General features: G+C 45.0%; 1 protein-coding gene across 2 annotated transcripts in view; it reads left to right on the top strand.

The window, feature by feature from the left end:
• Positions 1–623: 623 nt before the first annotated feature.
• GAL3ST4 (galactose-3-O-sulfotransferase 4) overlaps positions 624–20507 on the top strand; it is a 122929-nt gene continuing 103045 nt past the window's right edge. The window contains exon 1 of one of the 2 annotated variants that reach the window (XM_078671004.1): positions 624–1777. Coding sequence is in view for 1 of the 2 variants with exons in the window: in XM_078671002.1 (XP_078527128.1) it covers positions 2088–2134 (47 nt within the window). In the remaining variant the exon portion in view is untranslated. Of the gene's footprint in view, positions 1778–2066; positions 2135–20507 lie in introns of those variants that run through there. The other variant, XM_078671002.1, reaches the window with a different exon arrangement.

Below are 20507 nucleotides of genomic sequence, written 5' to 3'. Positions count from 1 at the left end.
GAAGGAGGAGATACAGGGAAAGGGGGAGAATGATGGAGGAGGCAAAGAGAGCAATAAAGAAATAAAAACAGGAGGAAGTAAAATAACAAAGGGGGTTAGGCGGCGCGCGGGAGACTTCCGAAGAAGGGGTGTTTATGCGTGAGAGGTGACGCTGCACGAAACGGCAGCGCGTGAGGCAGAGCGCGAGGCTGGGGTCCAGCGCGTGGATGGGAAGGGGCGCGTGGATGGGAAACGCGCGAGGCTGGGGTCCGGCGCGAGGATGGGAAACGGCAAGAGGCTGGAAGCGGCGCGTGGATGGGGTCCGGCGCGAGGCTGGGGCTCGAGAGGGCCGCGCGGGGAGGACGGGGCTCGAGGACGGGCAGGAGGAGGCCCTGCGAGCCGGCGCTCCGGAGCGGGGATAACGGGAGGGAAAGGAGGGCGGGAGAGACGGAGGGGGCGGAGACAGCGGAGGGGTTGCGGTGATTTGGAGGGGGGAGGGAGGGGTGGGTGAAGAGGGCACGGGGACTGTAGGGGCGGAAAAGAGGCGGATAAGGCGGTTGGGGCACACGGCCTATTTGTATGTATGTGAGGCTAGCGCCGAGAGGGGAGGCGCTGGAGGGTTGGCGCAGAGGGTCAGAGGAGGAGGAGGGTTCAATGAAGGAGTGAGGGAGGGGGACACACACCCGTGGGGGGCAGCCTTGTGATGTAAATACGGAGGGAGAGAGGAGGGAGAGCGAGAGAGGAGGAGGAGGTGGGGGGGGCGAAGGAGGTAGAGAGAAGGAGAGAGGAGGAGGTAGGGTCATACAGAGGGGGGGCGAAGGAGGCGGGGCCAGGGAGAGGGGCACGGATAGGACGAGCAGGGCAGTGTAGCAGACCCAGGGGCAGAGACCAGGAGAGGGGTGGGAGGCCTCAGGGCTGCTGAGGATAGGACTGGAAGGGACATGTCGGAGGGTCTGGGGCGGTGTGAAGCTTGCGGACGGGGTGGGAGGTAGGAGCAGGGGTGGCAAGGAGGAGGGCTGAAAGTTCAGGGGTAGAGGCTGCCCCCTTGAACAGGAGCTCCGTCCGTGAGACTCGGCGGCACATCTGGCCACGATGCTGCACGGCTCATCCCAACAGCAGAGGACTCATCCGCACAGCCGGCCATCAGGACAGTTGGGATTACTATAAAACCCTCCCACATACCTGCACATACCTTGGGGTTCAACAGCACACCAGGGCGTCATGCAAGACGTATCCATGCAGCATAGGAAGCCCCAGACTCCTCAGGTATGCAGTTAGACTCGTCAGTAGCACCGCTCGGGCTCTAAGAGGCATTAGTGTAGCAGTGGACTAAGTAAAACTCGTCAACACTTCCAAACTCATCAGCTGGTCCATCGGTTTTGAATTAAATTCTTTTTGCATTCAATAGCTTTGCTTTTTTGAATTTATTTGAAACAATGGAATAACATTTGTAAATTTCTCTGTTCTGAGTCTGAGGACCCCTTCTTTTTATGTCCATCGAGCAAGCAGGAGATTAACCAGCAGAGCAGGGACATTGCGCGACAGATCAGCACAGCAGCCTGTGCTCCAAGACTTTTTAACGTTGTTAACATAACCCAGCATCCAGGAGCACTCCTCAGCACATCTGGACACGCAGAGGACTCCTCCTCAGCACATCACAGTCTGTTATAAATCACATCATCTGCACAACTGAACTCGGTGGTAAATCTCACCAGCACATGTCTTGGACCAGAAAAACAGCTGGAAAGCCCCCGAACAGAGCAACCAGAAGCCGCCTCCCATCCCACTTGTGACCCAGGTGAGCGCTGCTATGGGAGCCTTGAGCTTTTTTTTTAGGGGGGGAGGTTGAGTTGCTGGACTTTGTGTTCACTTTTGTCATAGTCAGAGAACAGTAACAATTATATGTTCTTTCCACCAGAGAGAGAAGTAACAGAAAGAGAGAGAACAGAGGTGGAGACACTTATGGGGTGGGGGGGGGGGGGGGTCGGAGGCGAGGGGGACAGACAACAATAGAAATAGAGAGAGCGAGATACCCCAGATGAGGAAAGAGAGTGACAAGCAGGCCGACCAATGGAGAGAGAGAGAATGAGGATAGGACTGGGAGGGACATGTCGGAGGGTCTGGGGCGGTGTGAAGCTTGCGGACGGGGTGGAAGGTAGGAGCAGGGGTGGCAAGGAGGAGGGCTGAAAGTTCAGGGGTAGAGGCCCGCCCCCCTGCTACCTCTCACATGTGTTTACCTTTGATACTTGCACAAGTGCCACCTTTGCCTACGTAACGCTTGTTCTTGTGCCTGAGTGTCTAACTCTTATTGCTGTATTATACCTCAAATTATACTTTGTTTTCTCTTGTAACTGCACACTTGTCACTTTTTCCTCTTGTGCACTTTTTACTACCTCATGTATTTTTGGTTGCTCACAATTTTTACTACCTCATGTATTTTGTTTGCTCACAATTGTCACTATTACCTTATGTAACGTAACGTATGGTTTTGTAATCTGTTCTTGTGTAATGTTTCTCATTATGTTTCATTTCTGTTCCTATTGTGAAGCGCTCTGACGCCTTCGGGTAAAGTCCGCGCTATATAAAAATGCATAAATAAATAAATAAAAAAGAGAATAGCGGGGGAGTGGGGTGGACACACAGAGAGTGAGACATTTGAAGTTAAACCATAGTCTGGGGCTGAGGCAGGACGGCTCGTGAGAGGGTCGCAGTGTCTCCTGCTGTGGCTGCAGCTTGCCAGGTGAGTTTGACCTTGTTGGAATGGGCGCAGGATATCTCAGGGGCGCAGCAGGTATCAGTAGTGTGGCATGTGTAGTGGCACCGGTGCCCAATGGCACGAGGGGTCCACTCCACCCTAGTTAGTATTGTTTTTAGTACCAAAGCAAGGGATTGGGAGAGGGGTGCAAGTTCCTCGCTTGCATGAGGGCCCGTGAAGCCTTTGCCTTGCCACCCGACAGTGGAGTCGCGATATTTTGTGAAGTGTGGTAGCTTAGGCGATAACCTGCAAACGCTCGTCAAGTGAGGACCAATAGTTCGTAGCAGAGGTGCAATAAGTTGTGGTGCGAGTTGGAAAGGTTTGTGTGGTGAGTCGCAACACTTTCTGAGATGACGAGTGACAGCTTATGAAGTGAGTGGCAATAGCATGTCAGGGAGCTGCAACATGAGGTGTGATGGCTTGTGAAGTGACATGAGGTGTGATGGCTTGTGAAGTGAGTGGCAACAGCTTGTCAGGGAGCTGCGACATGAGGTGTGATGGCTTGTGAAGTGACATGAGGTGTGATGGCTTGTGAGGTGACATGAGGTGTGATGGCTTGTGAAGTGACATGAGGTGTGATGGCTTGTGAGGTGACATGAGGTGTGATGGCTTTTGAGGTGACGTGAGGTGTGATGGCTTGTGAAGTGACATGAGGTGTGATGACTTGTGAAGTGACATGAGGTGTGATGGCTTGTGAAGTGACATGAGGTGTGATGGCTTGTGAGGTGACGTGAGGTGTGATGGCTTGTGAAGTGACATGAGGTGTGATGACTTGTGAAGTGACATGAGGTGTGATGGCTTGTGAGGTGAGTTGCAATAGCTTGTCCGGGAGCTGCGACATGAGGTGTGATGGCTTGTGAAGTGACATGAGGTGTGATGGCTTGAGAAGTGACATGAGGTGTGATGGCTTGTGAGGTGACATGAGGTGTGATGGCTTGAGAAGTGACATGAGGTGTGATGGCTTGAGAAGTGACATGAGGTGTGATGGCTTGTGAAGTGACAAGAGGTGTGATGGCTTGTGAGGTGACGTGAGGTGTGATGGCTTGTAAGTGATATGAGGTGTGATGGCTTGTAAGTGATATGAGGTGTGATGGCCTGTGAGGTGAGTTGCAATAGCTTGTCAGGGAGCTGCAACATGAGGTGTGATGGCTTGTGAAGTGACGTGAGGTGTGATGGCTTGTGAAGTGACATGAGGTGTGATGGCTTGTGAAGTGACATGAGGTGTGATAGCTTGTGAGGTGACATGAGGTGTGATGGCTTGTGAGGTGACATGAGGTGTGATGGCTTGTGAAGTGACATGAGGTGTGATGGCTTGTGAGGTGACATGAGGTGTGATGGCTTTTGAGGTGACGTGAGGTGTGATGGCTTGTGAAGTGACATGAGGTGTGATAGCTTGTGAGGTGACATGAGGTGTGATGGCTTGTGAGGTGACATGAGGTGTGATGGCTTGTGAGGTGACATGAGGTGTGATGGCTTGTGAGGTGACATGAGGTGTGATGGCTTGTGAGGTGACATAAGGTGTGATGGCTTGTGAAGTGACGTAAGGTGTGATGGCTTGTGAAGTGACGTAAGGTGTGATGGCTTGTGAAGTGACGTAAGGTGTGATGGCTTGTGAGGTGAGTCCCGTTAGCCTCGGCGGTGGGTCGCGATAGCCTAGATTCATTGGAGGCTGGGCAGCGTGAAAGGCTGGCCTCGCAGATATTGGCTCTTTCTTCCCTTTAAAGGGGCCTCTTCTGACAGCCCCTAGGTGTCCTCGTAGATAACGCCCCAGCCCCGCATCGGGCCACGAAAACTTGCAACGTGAGTCGTGACAGTTGCTTGGTTTGCACGTCAGAGTGAGAGCGGGGATATGATAGTCTGCACCATGTCACGATAGTCCGTCAGCTGAGTCGCGATCCCATGCAGGCCGAGCCACAGTAGCCTTGAAGGCAGCATGGCATGGCAGCCCCCAGAGCAGCCCCAGGCCGCCCGACGGCACTCGAGGCCTTTGACCAGCTGTGACTTTTTATTATATCTACCACCAACGCAAAGGTCAGGTGAAACCTTTGTAACTTCGTTTACTGTGTAAATGTGTGTGCTTCGGAACGTAAACAAATGAGACTTTGTGACACTTTTATGGTGTACATTACTGTTGTAGTTATCAGAAAACACAGTTCATATCTCTGTGTTTCCAGAGTGACATTGTGCAAAGAAGAGCTCCGCAAAAGATAAACTATGACCTGTCAACATTTCCATTGCACTACGTAATCTCGTGTAATTTCAATGTACACTTGTTATGAGGACAACCCCAAATTATACTATTGTTATGTAGTTATTCCTTTTGCATAAAACGTGTAGCACACGTGCACAGAAAATTAGAATAATCCCAATGACCAGAACCAAGAGGCTGCAGCTTGTGACACTTATGTTTCTTGTGCTACTTATTCTGACCTTAAATGTGTTCTCACGTCGATTGCATTTTACTCTAATATATGGCTCAAATGCAGTTTTGCATTTCACGAGATTAGATGTAATTACCCTTGATTTTCTATTTTTCGGTTGGCGTTATTGTACATGGCAAGCTCCGCATATGTCGTCGTTGCTACCAAATATCTGCACTTATGTGTCTCGAACGCAAAACAAAGTGAGAGATGGACACAAGGGAGTAGCCAGAAAATGAAAATACCCCCCCCCCCCCCACTTCAAACCAAAGCTCTTATGGCACCAAGCAAACAAATCAAGCCATCGCGACCCTCCCCAGAAGACCTCTCTTGCCTCTTTCATCTAAGAATCTGTCCATTCATCCTTCCATCCACCTGCTGATATCTACCATTTTACCTTTACATCTGTCGCCCATTCATTCTTTAACCCATCTTTCAGTCTTTCTTCATTCTGTCTGCTTGCTCATCTCTATCCAATCATATCCATTAAACCTATTGTAGTATACTACACCTATCCAGTACACCATCCTTCCTTTCTCTCATCATCTGTCCATTCTCAGTTTTACTCATCCATTCACTCTTTCATCTATCCATCCATCCTCCCTTTCACTCATCCATCCATTCTTTCACTCATCTATCTATTTTCCCATTTACTCATCCATCCTTACATCCAATCTTTCATTCATTCATCCATCTACCCATCCATCCTTTCACCCATCCATCCACCTATTCACTCACATCCATCCATCCTATCACTCGCATGCCTTTGCCTGCCAAGTTGCAGACATAAGAGGCCCATCAAGAACATCACCCCGGCTGTAGCTGCTAAAGGTGGGGTTCATAATGCCCCAGCATCCACCCTTTTACTCATCCATCCATCCTTGCGCTCATCCATCCATCCTTTTGCTCATCCATCTATCCACCCTTTTACTTCATCCATCCATTCAGTCAGCCATCCATATTTTAACTCACTCATGCATCTATACTTTTCATCCATTCACCCTTTCAATCATCCACCCTTTCATCCATCCATCCACCCTCTCTTTCAGTTATCCATCCATTATTTCAGTCATCCATCCATCATCCCTTCACTCATTCATCTATCCAGCTACCCATATACCCTGTCACTCACTCTCCCATCCTTTCACTTACACACCCGTCCATCCATCCTTTCACAAACTCATTCGCTCACCCACCCTTTAACGTTATTTATGAGAATTGTCTGCTGAGTTGCAAACAGAAGAGGCCCATCAAGAACTCCACCCCCACTGTAGCTGCTAAAGCTGGGGGTTCACAGCGCCCCTGAATGTGCATGTTGTAGCTCCCATCCTTATGGTAAATGGTTCCGGGTTCAGGCCGGTATCTTCCTGTATTATGCCTCATCCATATTTTAGGTCTGACTTGACACAGCTGCTGTCGACAAGACCTAGTCATGCAAAATCTTTAAAATATACACAGAGTGGGTGTTTGCTCTACACACAGGAGTATCCCTTACTGACCTCATGTTAGTTATTCGATGTTTGGAAGAGCCACTGAAAGCTCGAGCCTGAAGCCTGACTCTAGCTCAGTCAGCTGAAGGTCTTGTTGGAACCTCGAGTCCATAACGACCCAAGCTTTCTTCTGCCTCCCCCCTCCCTTTTCAAGGTAGTGGAGTCAGGGCCAGTGCTGCCGACTTTTAAACTGGAGAAGCAAGTTTTGGTCTCGGAATCGGCACAATATCCTGTGAATCTGGGCAAATCACTTAATTTTCCAATGCCTAAAAGCAATGAATATTACCTTGTGTACTTTAACTAGTGCTCATATAAAACTTTGCGATTTGGAATTTGAAACGAGTTGACGCTATATAAAAACTGCAAAAAATGAACCAAGCGGTAAAACATATGCTTAAAATACGGTTGTGAAAAAAAAAAAAACATATGCTTAAAATAAGGATAGATTGTCATTTTCTGGCTGATTTGCACAAAGTGATTTTGGAAAAAGGGGGTGGTGATGGACAGAGCTTCTGAATGATGCAGAATACTCTTACCAAGTCAATAGATCATGGTTTTAATCCATCACTGTTTTTTTAGCTCACTGCACCATCCCAGCTCAGAACCTGGCTATATGCACAAAGTGAACCAGAAATCCTTGATAAATCGAGGCTCCACTGCTTAAATTGTGTGATATTGGGGAAATATCATACTTAGCTAAAACACTTTTTTCTTCTTTATCGTGTATGAAAAGCACTTTCAAATATGTGAGTTAAGAATACCAGGTGCACAGAAACATTTTGTGCTTGAATTTAGTATAATGTTTTAATCTGGCCCCCATACAGGGTTTACATGACAATTGTCTAGCCTCTAAGTACTTCTCAGTTCAGTGCTATGATGTGACCAATTAAAGCCAAAGCTTCACATGTTATAGAAATACTCATTTTTCAATTTTGAAGCAACTATATATATATATATATATATATATATATATATATATATAAATCTATATCCACAACTCAACGCTCCTTCTGGAACTCAGGACCCTTGGGAAGTGACTTGCATGCCGGCAGAGCATACTGGTTGTCCAAACATTCACCAAAAGTTCAATAGGCGCGCTCAGTACGAGTACAATCCACACCAAATTGTTGCAGGAAACTGTTTAGTCACACAACGCGTTTTAGCTGCACAGCAGCTATGTCACATGTGACCAGGGCTGCTGGGCAGCCGAAACGCGTTGTGTGAATAAACAGTTTCCTGAAACAATTTGGTGTGGATTGTACTTGTCCTGAGAGCGTGACTATTGAACTTTTGGTGAATATATATATATATATATATATATATATATAAAAGCTCCAACACACCATAACGTGAGTCACTCACAGGGCGGGTGCCGCGTAGCGCGATGGTGCTCGCGTCCCATATGTCAGCTCCAATTTCCCAAAATACCCAGCCGGGTTCGTAGAAATAACGGCACTCACACAGGCAGCGGCAATCTTTTAGCAGGGCGGTTTATTTAAAAGGCAAACAAACGCGTTTCGGGACTAGAAATCCCTTCGTCAGTGTTATCGTTTGGGCGCCAAACTTTTTTCCTTTTTAAACACTGTTCATGCCTACTGTTGACATAAACAAAGGACTAATGCATTGCGTCTATAGGGCGCGCCATCTTTGAACGCCTTACATTTCACACATTTCGTCTTAATGGCTACATATAAAGCAGTACTTCTTTTGTGTATAAAAAAACATTATGAGTGTATTTTACACTTAAAACATATCGCCGTGTATCGGCAAATTTCAATTCACATTTCGAATCCTTTCATTCCCAAAGGTGGCCAAATGTCTGAGAAACAACGCATTACTAAGAATGCACAATTAAAGCCAAACATCGCTATATTTATAAACAACGCTATTTCAAGCAAATCTTGCCGTGGATCGGCATTTGCAACCTAAAATCAGGTTGCATAATTCTCAGGACACCGGCCATGGGATCAACACAACAGCATAACTCATTAAGACGACAAAAATTCTTTCACTATATATACATTTTCAAAAATATATAACCCTGATATATACTTCAAAGCATTCCAAAAACCTTCCAGACCAATATCGTATGATTTAGACACATTCCTCACAATATTTAGCCCAAGTGAGAGGCAAGTTCCTCCCCCATATTCAATCCCTTCGGAGCCTTGGTCTCAAGGTCGATGATAAATCTAGACTCTAATCGTCTCAAGATCTGCAACCGGTTACCTCCTCTTGGGGTCTCAGCTGCTTGATCTAGGCAGAAGTATCTTAGTAGAGTCCTATCACTTTTGTGCTTTATGGCAAAATGCCTTGCTACCGGGTAGCTGAAATCCTTGTTGGCTATAGCCCGCATGTGTTCGAGTATCCGAAGTTTGACGGGATTGATGGTACTGCCCACATACCTCAATGAACACGGGCAGATCAGGCAGTAAACTGCGTGGTCTGTGTGACAAGACATAAACTTAGTGATTTTTCTAGCTTGACTGCCAGGCACCTCATATGCTAGCGTTCTCTTGCTTGCTGAGCAGGCTTTACATTTCCCGCACGGGAAAAACCCCTTAGCCTCTTTTAGGGTACCCAGTTGTTTCCTTTCAATTGGTAGATAGCTGTGGACTAACTCATCTCGCAGAGACCTTGCCCTCCTAAAAGTGATAGCTGGCACAGCTGGAATATCAGAGCCCACAATTGGATCTGATTTCAATATGTGCCAATGTTTGGACAAGATTGTTCTCAATCTAAAAGAGTTTGCAGCATATGGTGTAATCATTCTGAACTGTACCTTTTCAGATTGAGTCAATGCCTTCTTTTTAAACAGTTGGCTGCGAGGAATTTTTCTCACTTTCTTTAAGGTTTCATATAGCTTGTTAGTATTGTAACCTCTGTTTTGGAACCTAGTTATACTGTCACTTGCTGCTCTTTCAAAATCTGCATCATGGGTGCAATTGCGTTTTAAACGTAACATTTCCCCATAGGGGATGTTGGAGATTAGTTTGCGGGAATGACTACTTGAAGCGTGTAAAACGCTGTTCCCTGCGGTTGGCTTACGATAGAGCTGGGTACTTATTTTTCCATTCCTCACACTTACTTCTAAGTCAAGGTAATTGACCCTTTCTCTGCTAATATCCCCAGTAAATACCAAATTGCACTCATTGTTATTGAGCACTGCAATGTACTCTACAGCCTCCTCCATAGACCCATTCCATACCAGGAGCAGGTCATCAATATACCTGCTCCATGCCACTATCTTATCGTTCCATACGGCATTATTGGGGGACCAGGCTACCTGCTCCTCCCACCAGCCCACGAATAAATTCGCGTAGCTGGGGGCGAAGCAGGAACCCATCGCCGTACCGGAACACTGTTGGTATATAGTCTCCTGAAAAAGAAAGATGTTATTGTAGAGACAAAATTTTATAAGTTCTAACAGCATCTTGTTGTGCAATGCAAATTTTAGTTCTCTTCGATTCAGGAAAAACTCGACAGCTTTCATGCCTTGTTCGTGGTCTATACAAGTGTAGAGGCTTGTTATGTCAAGTGTGATCAATATGTAACTCGGTTGCCAAATAATAGACTCCATCTTTTCAATAAGAGTATCAACAACCCCCCTGGGAGACCCATTATCTCCTCCATTGGAGGTTTAACTGAGAACCTTTCAAAATTTTTGGATCACTTTCTTTTTGGTTTTGTTTTATCTTTGAAATCATATGTAAGAGACTCTACAGATTTTATTGAAAAGATGGAGTCTATTATTTGGCAACCGAGTTACATATTGATCACACTTGACATAACAAGCCTCTACACTTGTATAGACCACGAACAAGGCATGAAAGCTGTCGAGTTTTTCCTGAATCGAAGAGAACTAAAATTTGCATTGCACAACAAGATGCTGTTAGAACTTATAAAATTTTGTCTCTACAATAACATCTTTCTTTTTCAGGAGACTATATACCAACAGTGTTCCGGTACGGCGATGGGTTCCTGCTTCGCCCCCAGCTACGCGAATTTATTCGTGGGCTGGTGGGAGGAGCAGGTAGCCTGGTCCCCCAATAATGCCGTATGGAACGATAAGATAGTGGCATGGAGCAGGTATATTGATGACCTGCTCCTGGTATGGAATGGGTCTATGGAGGAGGCTGTAGAGTACATTGCAGTGCTCAATAACAATGAGTGCAATTTGGTATTTACTGGGGATATTAGCAGAGAAAGGGTCAATTACCTTGACTTAGAAGTAAGTGTGAGGAATGGAAAAATAAGTACCCAGCTCTATCGTAAGCCAACCGCAGGGAACAGCGTTTTACACGCTTCAAGTAGTCATTCCCGCAAACTAATCTCCAACATCCCCTATGGGGAAATGTTACGTTTAAAACGCAATTGCACCCATGATGCAGATTTTGAAAGAGCAGCAAGTGACAGTATAACTAGGTTCCAAAACAGAGGTTACAATACTAACAAGCTATATGAAACCTTAAAGAAAGTGAGAAAAATTCCTCGCAGCCAACTGTTTAAAAAGAAGGCATTGACTCAATCTGAAAAGGTACAGTTCAGAATGATTACACCATATGCTGCAAACTCTTTTAGATTGAGAACAATCTTGTCCAAACATTGGCACATATTGAAATCAGATCCAATTGTGGGCTCTGATATTCCAGCTGTGCCAGCTATCACTTTTAGGAGGGCAAGGTCTCTGCGAGATGAGTTAGTCCACAGCTATCTACCAATTGAAAGGAAACAACTGGGTACCCTAAAAGAGGCTAAGGGGTTTTTCCCGTGCGGGAAATGTAAAGCCTGCTCAGCAAGCAAGAGAACGCTAGCATATGAGGTGCCTGGCAGTCAAGCTAGAAAAATCACTAAGTTTATGTCTTGTCACACAGACCACGCAGTTTACTGCCTGATCTGCCCGTGTTCATTGAGGTATGTGGGCAGTACCATCAATCCCGTCAAACTTCGGATACTCGAACACATGCGGGCTATAGCCAACAAGGATTTCAGCTACCCGGTAGCAAGGCATTTTGCCATAAAGCACAAAAGTGATAGGACTCTACTAAGATACTTCTGCCTAGATCAAGCAGCTGAGACCCCAAGAGGAGGTAACCGGTTGCAGATCTTGAGACGATTAGAGTCTAGATTTATCATCGACCTTGAGACCAAGGCTCCGAAGGGATTGAATATGGGGGAGGAACTTGCCTCTCACTTGGGCTAAATATTGTGAGGAATGTGTCTAAATCATACGATATTGGTCTGGAAGGTTTTTGGAATGCTTTGAAGTATATATCAGGGTTATATATTTTTGAAAATGTATATATAGTGAAAGAATTTTTGTCGTCTTAATGAGTTATGCTGTTGTGTTGATCCCATGGCCGGTGTCCTGAGAATTATGCAACCTGATTTTAGGTTGCAAATGCCGATCCACGGCAAGATTTGCTTGAAATAGCGTTGTTTATAAATATAGCGATGTTTGGCTTTAATTGTGCATTCTTAGTAATGCGTTGTTTCTCAGACATTTGGCCACCTTTGGGAATGAAAGGATTCGAAATGTGAATTGAAATTTGCCGATACACGGCGATATGTTTTAAGTGTAAAATACACTCATAATGTTTTTTTATACACAAAAGAAGTACTGCTTTATATGTAGCCATTAAGACGAAATGTGTGAAATGTAAGGCGTTCAAAGATGGCGCGCCCTATAGACGCAATGCATTAGTCCTTTGTTTATGTCAACAGTAGGCATGAACAGTGTTTAAAAAGGAAAAAAGTTTGGCGCCCAAACGATAACACTGACGAAGGGATTTCTAGTCCCGAAACGCGTTTGTTTGCCTTTTAAATAAACCGCCCTGCTAAAAGATTGCCGCTGCCTGTGTGAGTGCCGTTATTTCTACGAACCCGGCTGGGTATTTTGGGAAATTGGAGCTGACATATATATATATATATATATATATATATATATATATATATATATATATATATATATATATATATATATATATATATATATATATATATATATATATATATATATTGCAATGTTTGTTGTGTGCAAACGGTTTCAGGTCTTGGATATAAGATTCGAGCCAGCCCCTTGGCTCGGCTCTCCTTGCAAATTTATTGGCTCACCAACCTCCACTGTTTAGTGTATCTTATTTTATTTTATGTGTTTTATAGAGCGCAAACTTGACCCGTTAGGGTATCAGAGCGCTTTACAGGAGAGCAAAGAAATATACATAACAAACTTAGAATCGACCAATTACAGCTCGAGTAGTAAGGGGGAGGGGTGCCGGATACATAAGGTAAAGAGGAGAATGTATTTACAGTTTACATAACCAATTACTCAAGGCAGGATACCTTATTTACAGAATACGTTTATCATAGTGTATCATTCTGCCTCCTTTTGAGTGCGTGCATTGCAATACTAGGGACTATTTTACTTTTTAAAGGTACACTGAATCATTACACTTAGCTTGTAAGATATAAGTGCCAGGGCCCATGGCATTTCTAGGAGCCCACCAAGCATGCACCACCCATTGCGGCTGCCAAATGGTAGTACAAACACTAAGTACTAAGCATCACACTCCTATAGATTAGTCCATAAACTAGTACCATGAAAATGGTGTAGAAACATGTACAAAAAATGTAATACCCTTAATATTATCCTCGAAAATAATACAACATTTACAAGTGCTACATCTGGACAGAGAATAGGCATAGAGGAAGACAGTAAATTACAAAAAAATAAATTGAGACCAGATTTTTTCTTAAGTTATTTATATTTGAGATGGCAACAATGGCAATGAGGGCCCATGGCACCCAGACATGATTCTGTGCTTTATCCGAAGCACATCGTGTGCAGATTTTCCCTTTATTCTTGATTTTATTTTCAAAGCCTAGCATTGCAGAACTCATGGGAAAGGTACCTTAATGTTACTACAGTGTGGCCCACTACCCCAATAAACAGTGTTCTTTTGTGCCTTATAATTATGACTGCTGGATGTATGGTATTTATTTTTTAACATTTCCATTTGTATTTGTGCATATTTACTTTTGGTCCATCTTTTTGGTATTTATCCATATTTATTTTGTGTTTTGAGAATAAATGAAGTCATAAAATCATAATTTTCCACATTTAACTATTAAAAATGCACCCATACTTTTAATGCACGTCGTGCTTGAGCAAGTTAATCAGCCAAATATAATAAAATAATACACCCAGAGGTAAATATTAGCCTTAATCTACAACTATATGTTGACATATGCTTGTTAGTGATGTAATCTCATCCTGTTTTTAGCTTCCCATGCAGTCGATCTGCTCAGCTGTTGGCCTGGAATTTATGAAAAACAGTATGTTGAGTCACTCACAACTAGCCCACTTACTGTATTTTTCCGCTTTTAAAAATAAATACAGACAGGAAAACACGTTGTTTTCTGTCTGTATTTATCTGTAAAAATCAGTGAAAATAGAAAACTGGAAGCCTTACTTATTTATAATTAAGCCAGCAGTAAAACTATTTTTATAGAACTGCGCATCACGATATCTCCATCAGGTTTATGTTACTCAGGTTAACACCTAAGGAGGGTGGAAGGCTGACAAAATTCGAACTCGTAATTGTAGGTCAGACGTATAGGTTTCAAATGTATTCGGGGAGTATACCCCACAATTGGCCATCTTTCTGGCGATACAGATGTATTCAGTGCAATTGATGTACTTCTATGTATAATCTTGGCTTTGCGATTTAGCATCAACCACCACGGCAAAGGGCAAAGCCATTTAAAAGTTCTTGGGGAGGGAGAGAGGAAGTGCAAGGGTTAATGCGTGATTAAAGGAGCACTGCCCAAACAGATTAGGAAGCTTGTATTCCATTCAGTTTCTTTGTAAACAAGGATGTCCAATATAGGCCCAGGAGGGCCTGGTCCCTGCAATATTTTCAGGATAGCCACCCAAGATAGAGGCATATGCAATTAATTTGTATGGAACTCTTTAGTACAGAGTCAGTTGTTGCACCTAAACCAGGGTTGGATCAGTTAAGAAGTAGCACGGAGAAGGTCTGTCGAGGGTCCTTTTAGAGGGCTTGAGGTAAGGGCGCCTCCTCCCAGCAGTCACTGTGCCGTCATGCACAGGATGATGTATGCGAGACGTGACCTCTCCTTTAGACGGCTACTGCTCGAAGGGAAAACCTTAAAGGGGGAAAAAAAACTCCAGCGGCAATCTTAGTATATCTTGATTGATTAAAAAAAAAAAAACACGACATCAAACTCCTCTTGTGGCCAGGAAGGAGAAAAGAACCAGCAAGGAGAAGATGTAGATATACGGAAAGATATGCAAAGAAAATGATCCTGAGCTTATCCACTGCGCCATGCCATGCTGCACCCCGACACGCCTGCTGCCACCGCTCACGCGCCACACGACCCACGCACCACACCACCCACAACCCACAGGAAACCCTCCGGGTGACCACAGCTGCGGAAGTGGCGGAGCAGCGCTGGCAGCGATGGAGTTCCCTGTCCGACTGAACATGGGACGAAGCAATGCACTTCGGTGCGTTGTTGGTGCTGTCTACCGCACGGATGTGACAGGATCCTTCCCTCCTGGGCCTTGTCTATGGACCATAGTGCATCAGTGTGCACGAATTATAAAAATACGAGTGCATGCACTCGGCTATATTTATTTATTTACATGCAGCTTCCTTTAGTCTGACTAGGCCTCGGAGGGTGTCAGTGCTCTTTGGAGGGCTCAACATACTGAGGAGATAAGTACAATGAGAAAAAAGAGTATACACATCCTTTTACATGTTTAAAAGGTACAGCTGGAGGGCACATCTAAGTTAAGATAGAAAACAGACGTACATAGAGTTATACAGTTGCATTGGGCAGAGAGTGTAACGGTCGGAAATATAACTGGCTTGCCAAGGCTTTTTTTTTTTTTTTTTTTTTAAATGATCGATAATACGGTGTGTGTTGCAAAATGACTTCTCCAACAAGGACCAAGGGCCAGATGTATCAAGATACACTTTTGCGATTCTCAAATAGCGATTTTTAAGGAATCGCTATTTGAGAATTGCAAAATGTCAAGGACTATTGAAGTACAAATCAAAATTAACTTAAACAAAGAATTGTCCTAAACACACACAAACACAGAAGGTCATTAGGAAAGATTGTTCCTCTGGCTCTGATGCCATTTCAGATTGGACGGAGACACGATACACATTTCTCACAGTGCTCCTAGTGCATTGCATGACGGGTAAAACAATAAGACTGTTAGCATGTACATTCAAACACTGGTGGTAGCAGAAGAACTTGTCATACTGCATTAAGAAAGAGTTGTATCACAGAAACAGGCAGACAATTGTGCATTCATTGTCTGTTTAGTGATAACAATCACTTCAATAGTTTAAGGACAGAAAACAAGCAAACACACTCCTACGGTTTTTATGCAGAGCACATAATCGTTCAGTCATGGAAACAACTCCCCTTCATTGATTTTCATTGTATAAATTAGAGGGGGTATACAAACACTGAAAGGGAAGGAGTGCGAACATATCAAGTAACCTGTAATGACAACATGCAACATTTAGAAAAATGTGGCTAACCATACATTCGCATCAAGGTGTACACCCATTGGGGCGTACTGTGATTGGCAGAGAAACCTGTTGCAATATTGGCCACGTTGGGTTGTCTGTCCCACATTAAGAAGGACACAAAACATTTAATGAAGAACACAAAACTGGAATTTCACCGCCTGCAAGATACATTGCAGGGCACAGACTTTCCTCTCATCTAACAGACTTAGCTTTGGTTATAATGACTGTATTGCAGTATGCTGATTTACTATGGGTGCACTTAGGCTACATGAGCGCACTGACTGACTCTGGGCACACTGTTCCCTGTAGATACACTTCTTTCTGTGCACACTGACTCTTGGATACTAACTCTGTGCAGGTGAACTAAATCCATAGGGGTGCCCTGACTCTATGAATGCATTGCCTCTCTCTGGCACAGGTCTTAGTGGGTCCTAACTCTCTGGACACAGTGACTGTCCAGGGGCACCAAAAACGCTGACTGCTTGACGAACACCGGACACGGCTCTTGCTAAGACCCTCATTCCACGAGTTAAATGTCTTCTTGCTCTCACCTAGACATTCCCTCCAAATACAGGAGTTTCCTACTTTTGGACCAAATTCCATTGTTCACCCAACCTTGAAAAAACCCATAACGAGTTTCTTCCTTACCTACATTTTGTGCCCTGAAGAAGCCCTTCCTTGGGCGAAACGCGTTGGCTGATCCTATTACTGTGCATACCTAACATTACATCTGACAATAAAAGAAGAATTTCGACACAAGACCGACTTCGTCTGTCTAAATTTGTACATGTGAATTGCCTTTGTAAATGTTGCCTCTCATCCACAAATCGTTTGCATTTATTTCATGATCTACTGGCAGCGGATCATTTGATGTGAGCAACACAGATTGTTAATACTGTGACTAGTACTGGTAGTGCTGTCAGCTAGAATCCAGCTGCTTGCTCTATTTATAGATACTGTCCAGGAGCACACTGGGTCTGCATGGGTGTGTTGCCTCTCTGGCACGGCTCTTAGTTGGTCCTCTCTTGACACAACGACTGTCCAAGAGCACACTGGGTCTGTCCCTGACTCTCTGGACACACTGACCCTCCCATACAACACTGGATCTGTATGGATGTGTTGCTTCTCTCTGGCACAGTTGTTTGTGGGGCCTGACTCACTGGACACACTGACGTTTCCAGAGCGCACTGGGTTGGGATGTGTGCATTGCCTCTCTTGCACAGCTCTTTTTTGGGTGTTCTCTGGACACACTAACTGTCCAGGAGCACACTGGGGTTATATGAGTGCATTGCCTCTCTCTGGCACAGCTCTCTGTGGGCACTGACTCCCCAGACAACACTGGATCTGTATGGGTGTGTTCCCTCTCTCTGGCACAGCTCTTAGTGGGTCATCTCTGGACACAATGACTGTCCAGGAGCGCACTGGGTCTGTGTGAGTGCATTGCCTCTCTCTGGCACAGCTCTTAGTGGGTCCTGACTCTCTGGACACACTGACCGTCCCGGGGTCCGGGGGCACACTGGGTATATATGGGTGCGCTGCCTCTCTCTGACATGGCTCTTTGTGGGTCCTCTCTGCACAAACTAACTGTCCAAGAGCACACAGGGTCTGCATGGGCGCGTTGCCTCTCTCTGGCACAGCTGTTTGTGGGTCCTCTCTGGACACACCAACTGTCCAGGAGCACACTTGAGGTACTGGGTTTTTCAGAACCGGTACCGAACCGGTAACCCAGTGGTGTCAGGGAACACACCCAAAGACCTTGAGTACTTTCCTGATTTAGACCACAGAAACTCAGAGTCTTCTAGGTGAAGTCAAGGTTCGATTTTATTGGCTGCAACCAAGTAACAGGTCCTAGAAGTACAACAACACGGGATGTATATTCTCAGGAGACTGCTCAATCTTACAAAGCCAGGCTTCTTTTTTATACAAAATATTATGCTTCAGGCAAACATTCTTAAATTTACAGTAGGCCATTCACATATTTTCACTACAAAGAAAAAGCAGAGTCATGATGACAAGCCCACGTTACAGTTCGTCCAGCCCATAATAAATCACCCGGCAAGGCCCAACAGTTTCATCAGATATCGGTGGACCCCCAATAAAAACGGGCACCTCCTCCTCGTAAAGCAAGTCAGAGAGAAAGGAACAGGGACAGGTGGGAGCAAGATTAGGCAGGGTGTGTGTGCGATGAAAAGGGTTTATGACATGTTGTGCCTTGATGCTATCTCGTTCGGCCACTGGGAGAGGAACTGACCAAACAGGTTCGGCCTGAGGCAAAGGTTTCAGCTTGCCCAGGTCAGAGAAAAGTCAATCAAGGTGTACGTGTCCTTTGATATCGAATTTAGCTGTATTATAAGCCTATGTCAGGGCAACCCACAAAATGGCTGCCGTACACAAAATGGAAGCCAAGGGTTCAAGACGAAAATGACGATTTCGAGGTGAAATCGTCACTCGAATATGACGAAAATGCTTGTACATAGTGTACTAGCCATTCTCGGTCTTTTGATATAAAAATCGTCATGCTATGATGAAGTTTAATTCTCGAGTCCAGAATTTTCAGAACTACAAACCCTCCTTTTACCCTTACATAGGCAATTTAACCTAATCTCATGCTAATCTGAGTCCAGGTCTATATTCCGAAAGTCATTGAGATGTTGCTGTAACATCATTCTAGAACTTAGTTCGTCTCTTGATACAGGTTTCCTTACACATGATGTAACACAGAGGCCACATATTGCAGGAGCACACTGCACGCACAGACAGAACAGGAAAAGAATGGCTAAGACCATCACAATGACCATCAGAATTTTCCATCCCCAGCCGGATATCAGTTCCCAGAACCATCCCATCAAAGACCAATCTCCTTTATCCACATGAACAGATTCGGAAATCTTATGCAGTTTAGAGATGGCCTGGTACACTGTTGGAGCGTTATCTGGAATGAAAACACAGCAACTCGATTGGATCAATCTACATACCCCACCTCGGTCTGCAAGTATGACATCTAATGCGACCCTGTTCTGAAGGGTCATAAGACGATCCGACTGGAGCTCAGCAGTCAAGTTGCTAAGGGCACCGGCAGTTTCAACCACGGTGGATTCAACTACCCATGTCAATTGCCTTATGTTCCTGCTGTTAGCCATTGGTCCCCAGAACGGCAGAAAACCCTTTACGAAGTCCCCAAATTCTTGTCCTGCAGTGTCTTCTTCGCTGACGACACCTCTAACTATCCTTGTCTTGTGGTAATCTGCCGCCGCTGTGTAGGTGGGAGGCAGCAGGAACGAAACAAAACATGTGCCCGAAAAGTCAGGGGGCAACCATGTATAGGCTCTGTCATGGCAGATGGAATAGGTACCCTTAGCTGCTAAAAACGAAGTGGAAGTCTGGGCTGCAAAAACATACGTTTTAGTGCAGATACTCTTCCCTAACTGAGCTCTGGGATTCTTGCCAGTACCTTGCAGACACAGGTGACCCTGATGGGGTACAATCCAAATCGGGGAAGATCTCTTAGCCTGCTGTTTCTCACTTACAGTAGCTCCATATCCGGTCACGTTCCATCCTATGTACACTAGTATCTCATCTCTAGGGATAGTCTCGTAGGAAATATCTTCCTTAATCATGTCTACTATACCCTTAACTAGAGCACTATTCTTAGGATTGTCTTCCACAGAACGTAGGGGGTAGATTTCATGTGCATATATGAACATTGTTCTGTATGCCCACACAGAACCATTGTGGCTGAAAGGCAGGACCAGATAAGGGATACCTTTATCCGTTGTGTGAGGCATAAGACCACACACCCAACAGTTAGTTGTGTTCATTACTAGTTGGTGTTGGTGCAAACGCTGGACAAAGGAGTTATTAATAAACTCTAATCTCCTAGCGGATTCGTGTTCAGGAAGGGGTTGAAGAGTGTGGGGAAACAGTGGAAGGAGGAGGTATAGGCGATGTAGTGGGTGCAAATGTTACTCGAAAAGAGGATAAAACATAACTTATTAAAAATATCATCACACTGAATAACATGAAAATGCACAATATCAAAAAGCTTTTCTTTGTCATTATTGTACGTATCTTGGCCTTAAAGTTCGTTTTTGGTAGCTCTCTCCATCTCGAAAAACTCCATCCTCTCTAAAGTGCTGCCCGCGATGGGACGTTGTTTCTGCTAAGGAATGCTTCTGTCAGTCTAGGGCAACTCCCTTGGACCAACCAGAACTGTCGACCTAACGTCGTCAGCTGCACCCCAAAGACTTTGGGCAATCGCGGCCCTAGCAGCGGAACCCGGAAGGCGGTTCGA

This window comes from Lissotriton helveticus, chromosome 12, assembly GCF_964261635.1.
Source record: "Lissotriton helveticus chromosome 12, aLisHel1.1, whole genome shotgun sequence".
Lineage (NCBI taxonomy): Eukaryota > Metazoa > Chordata > Amphibia > Caudata > Salamandridae > Lissotriton > Lissotriton helveticus.
The sequence above is the reverse complement of the archived record's forward strand: the minus strand, read 5'-3'. Positions and strand labels throughout refer to the sequence as shown.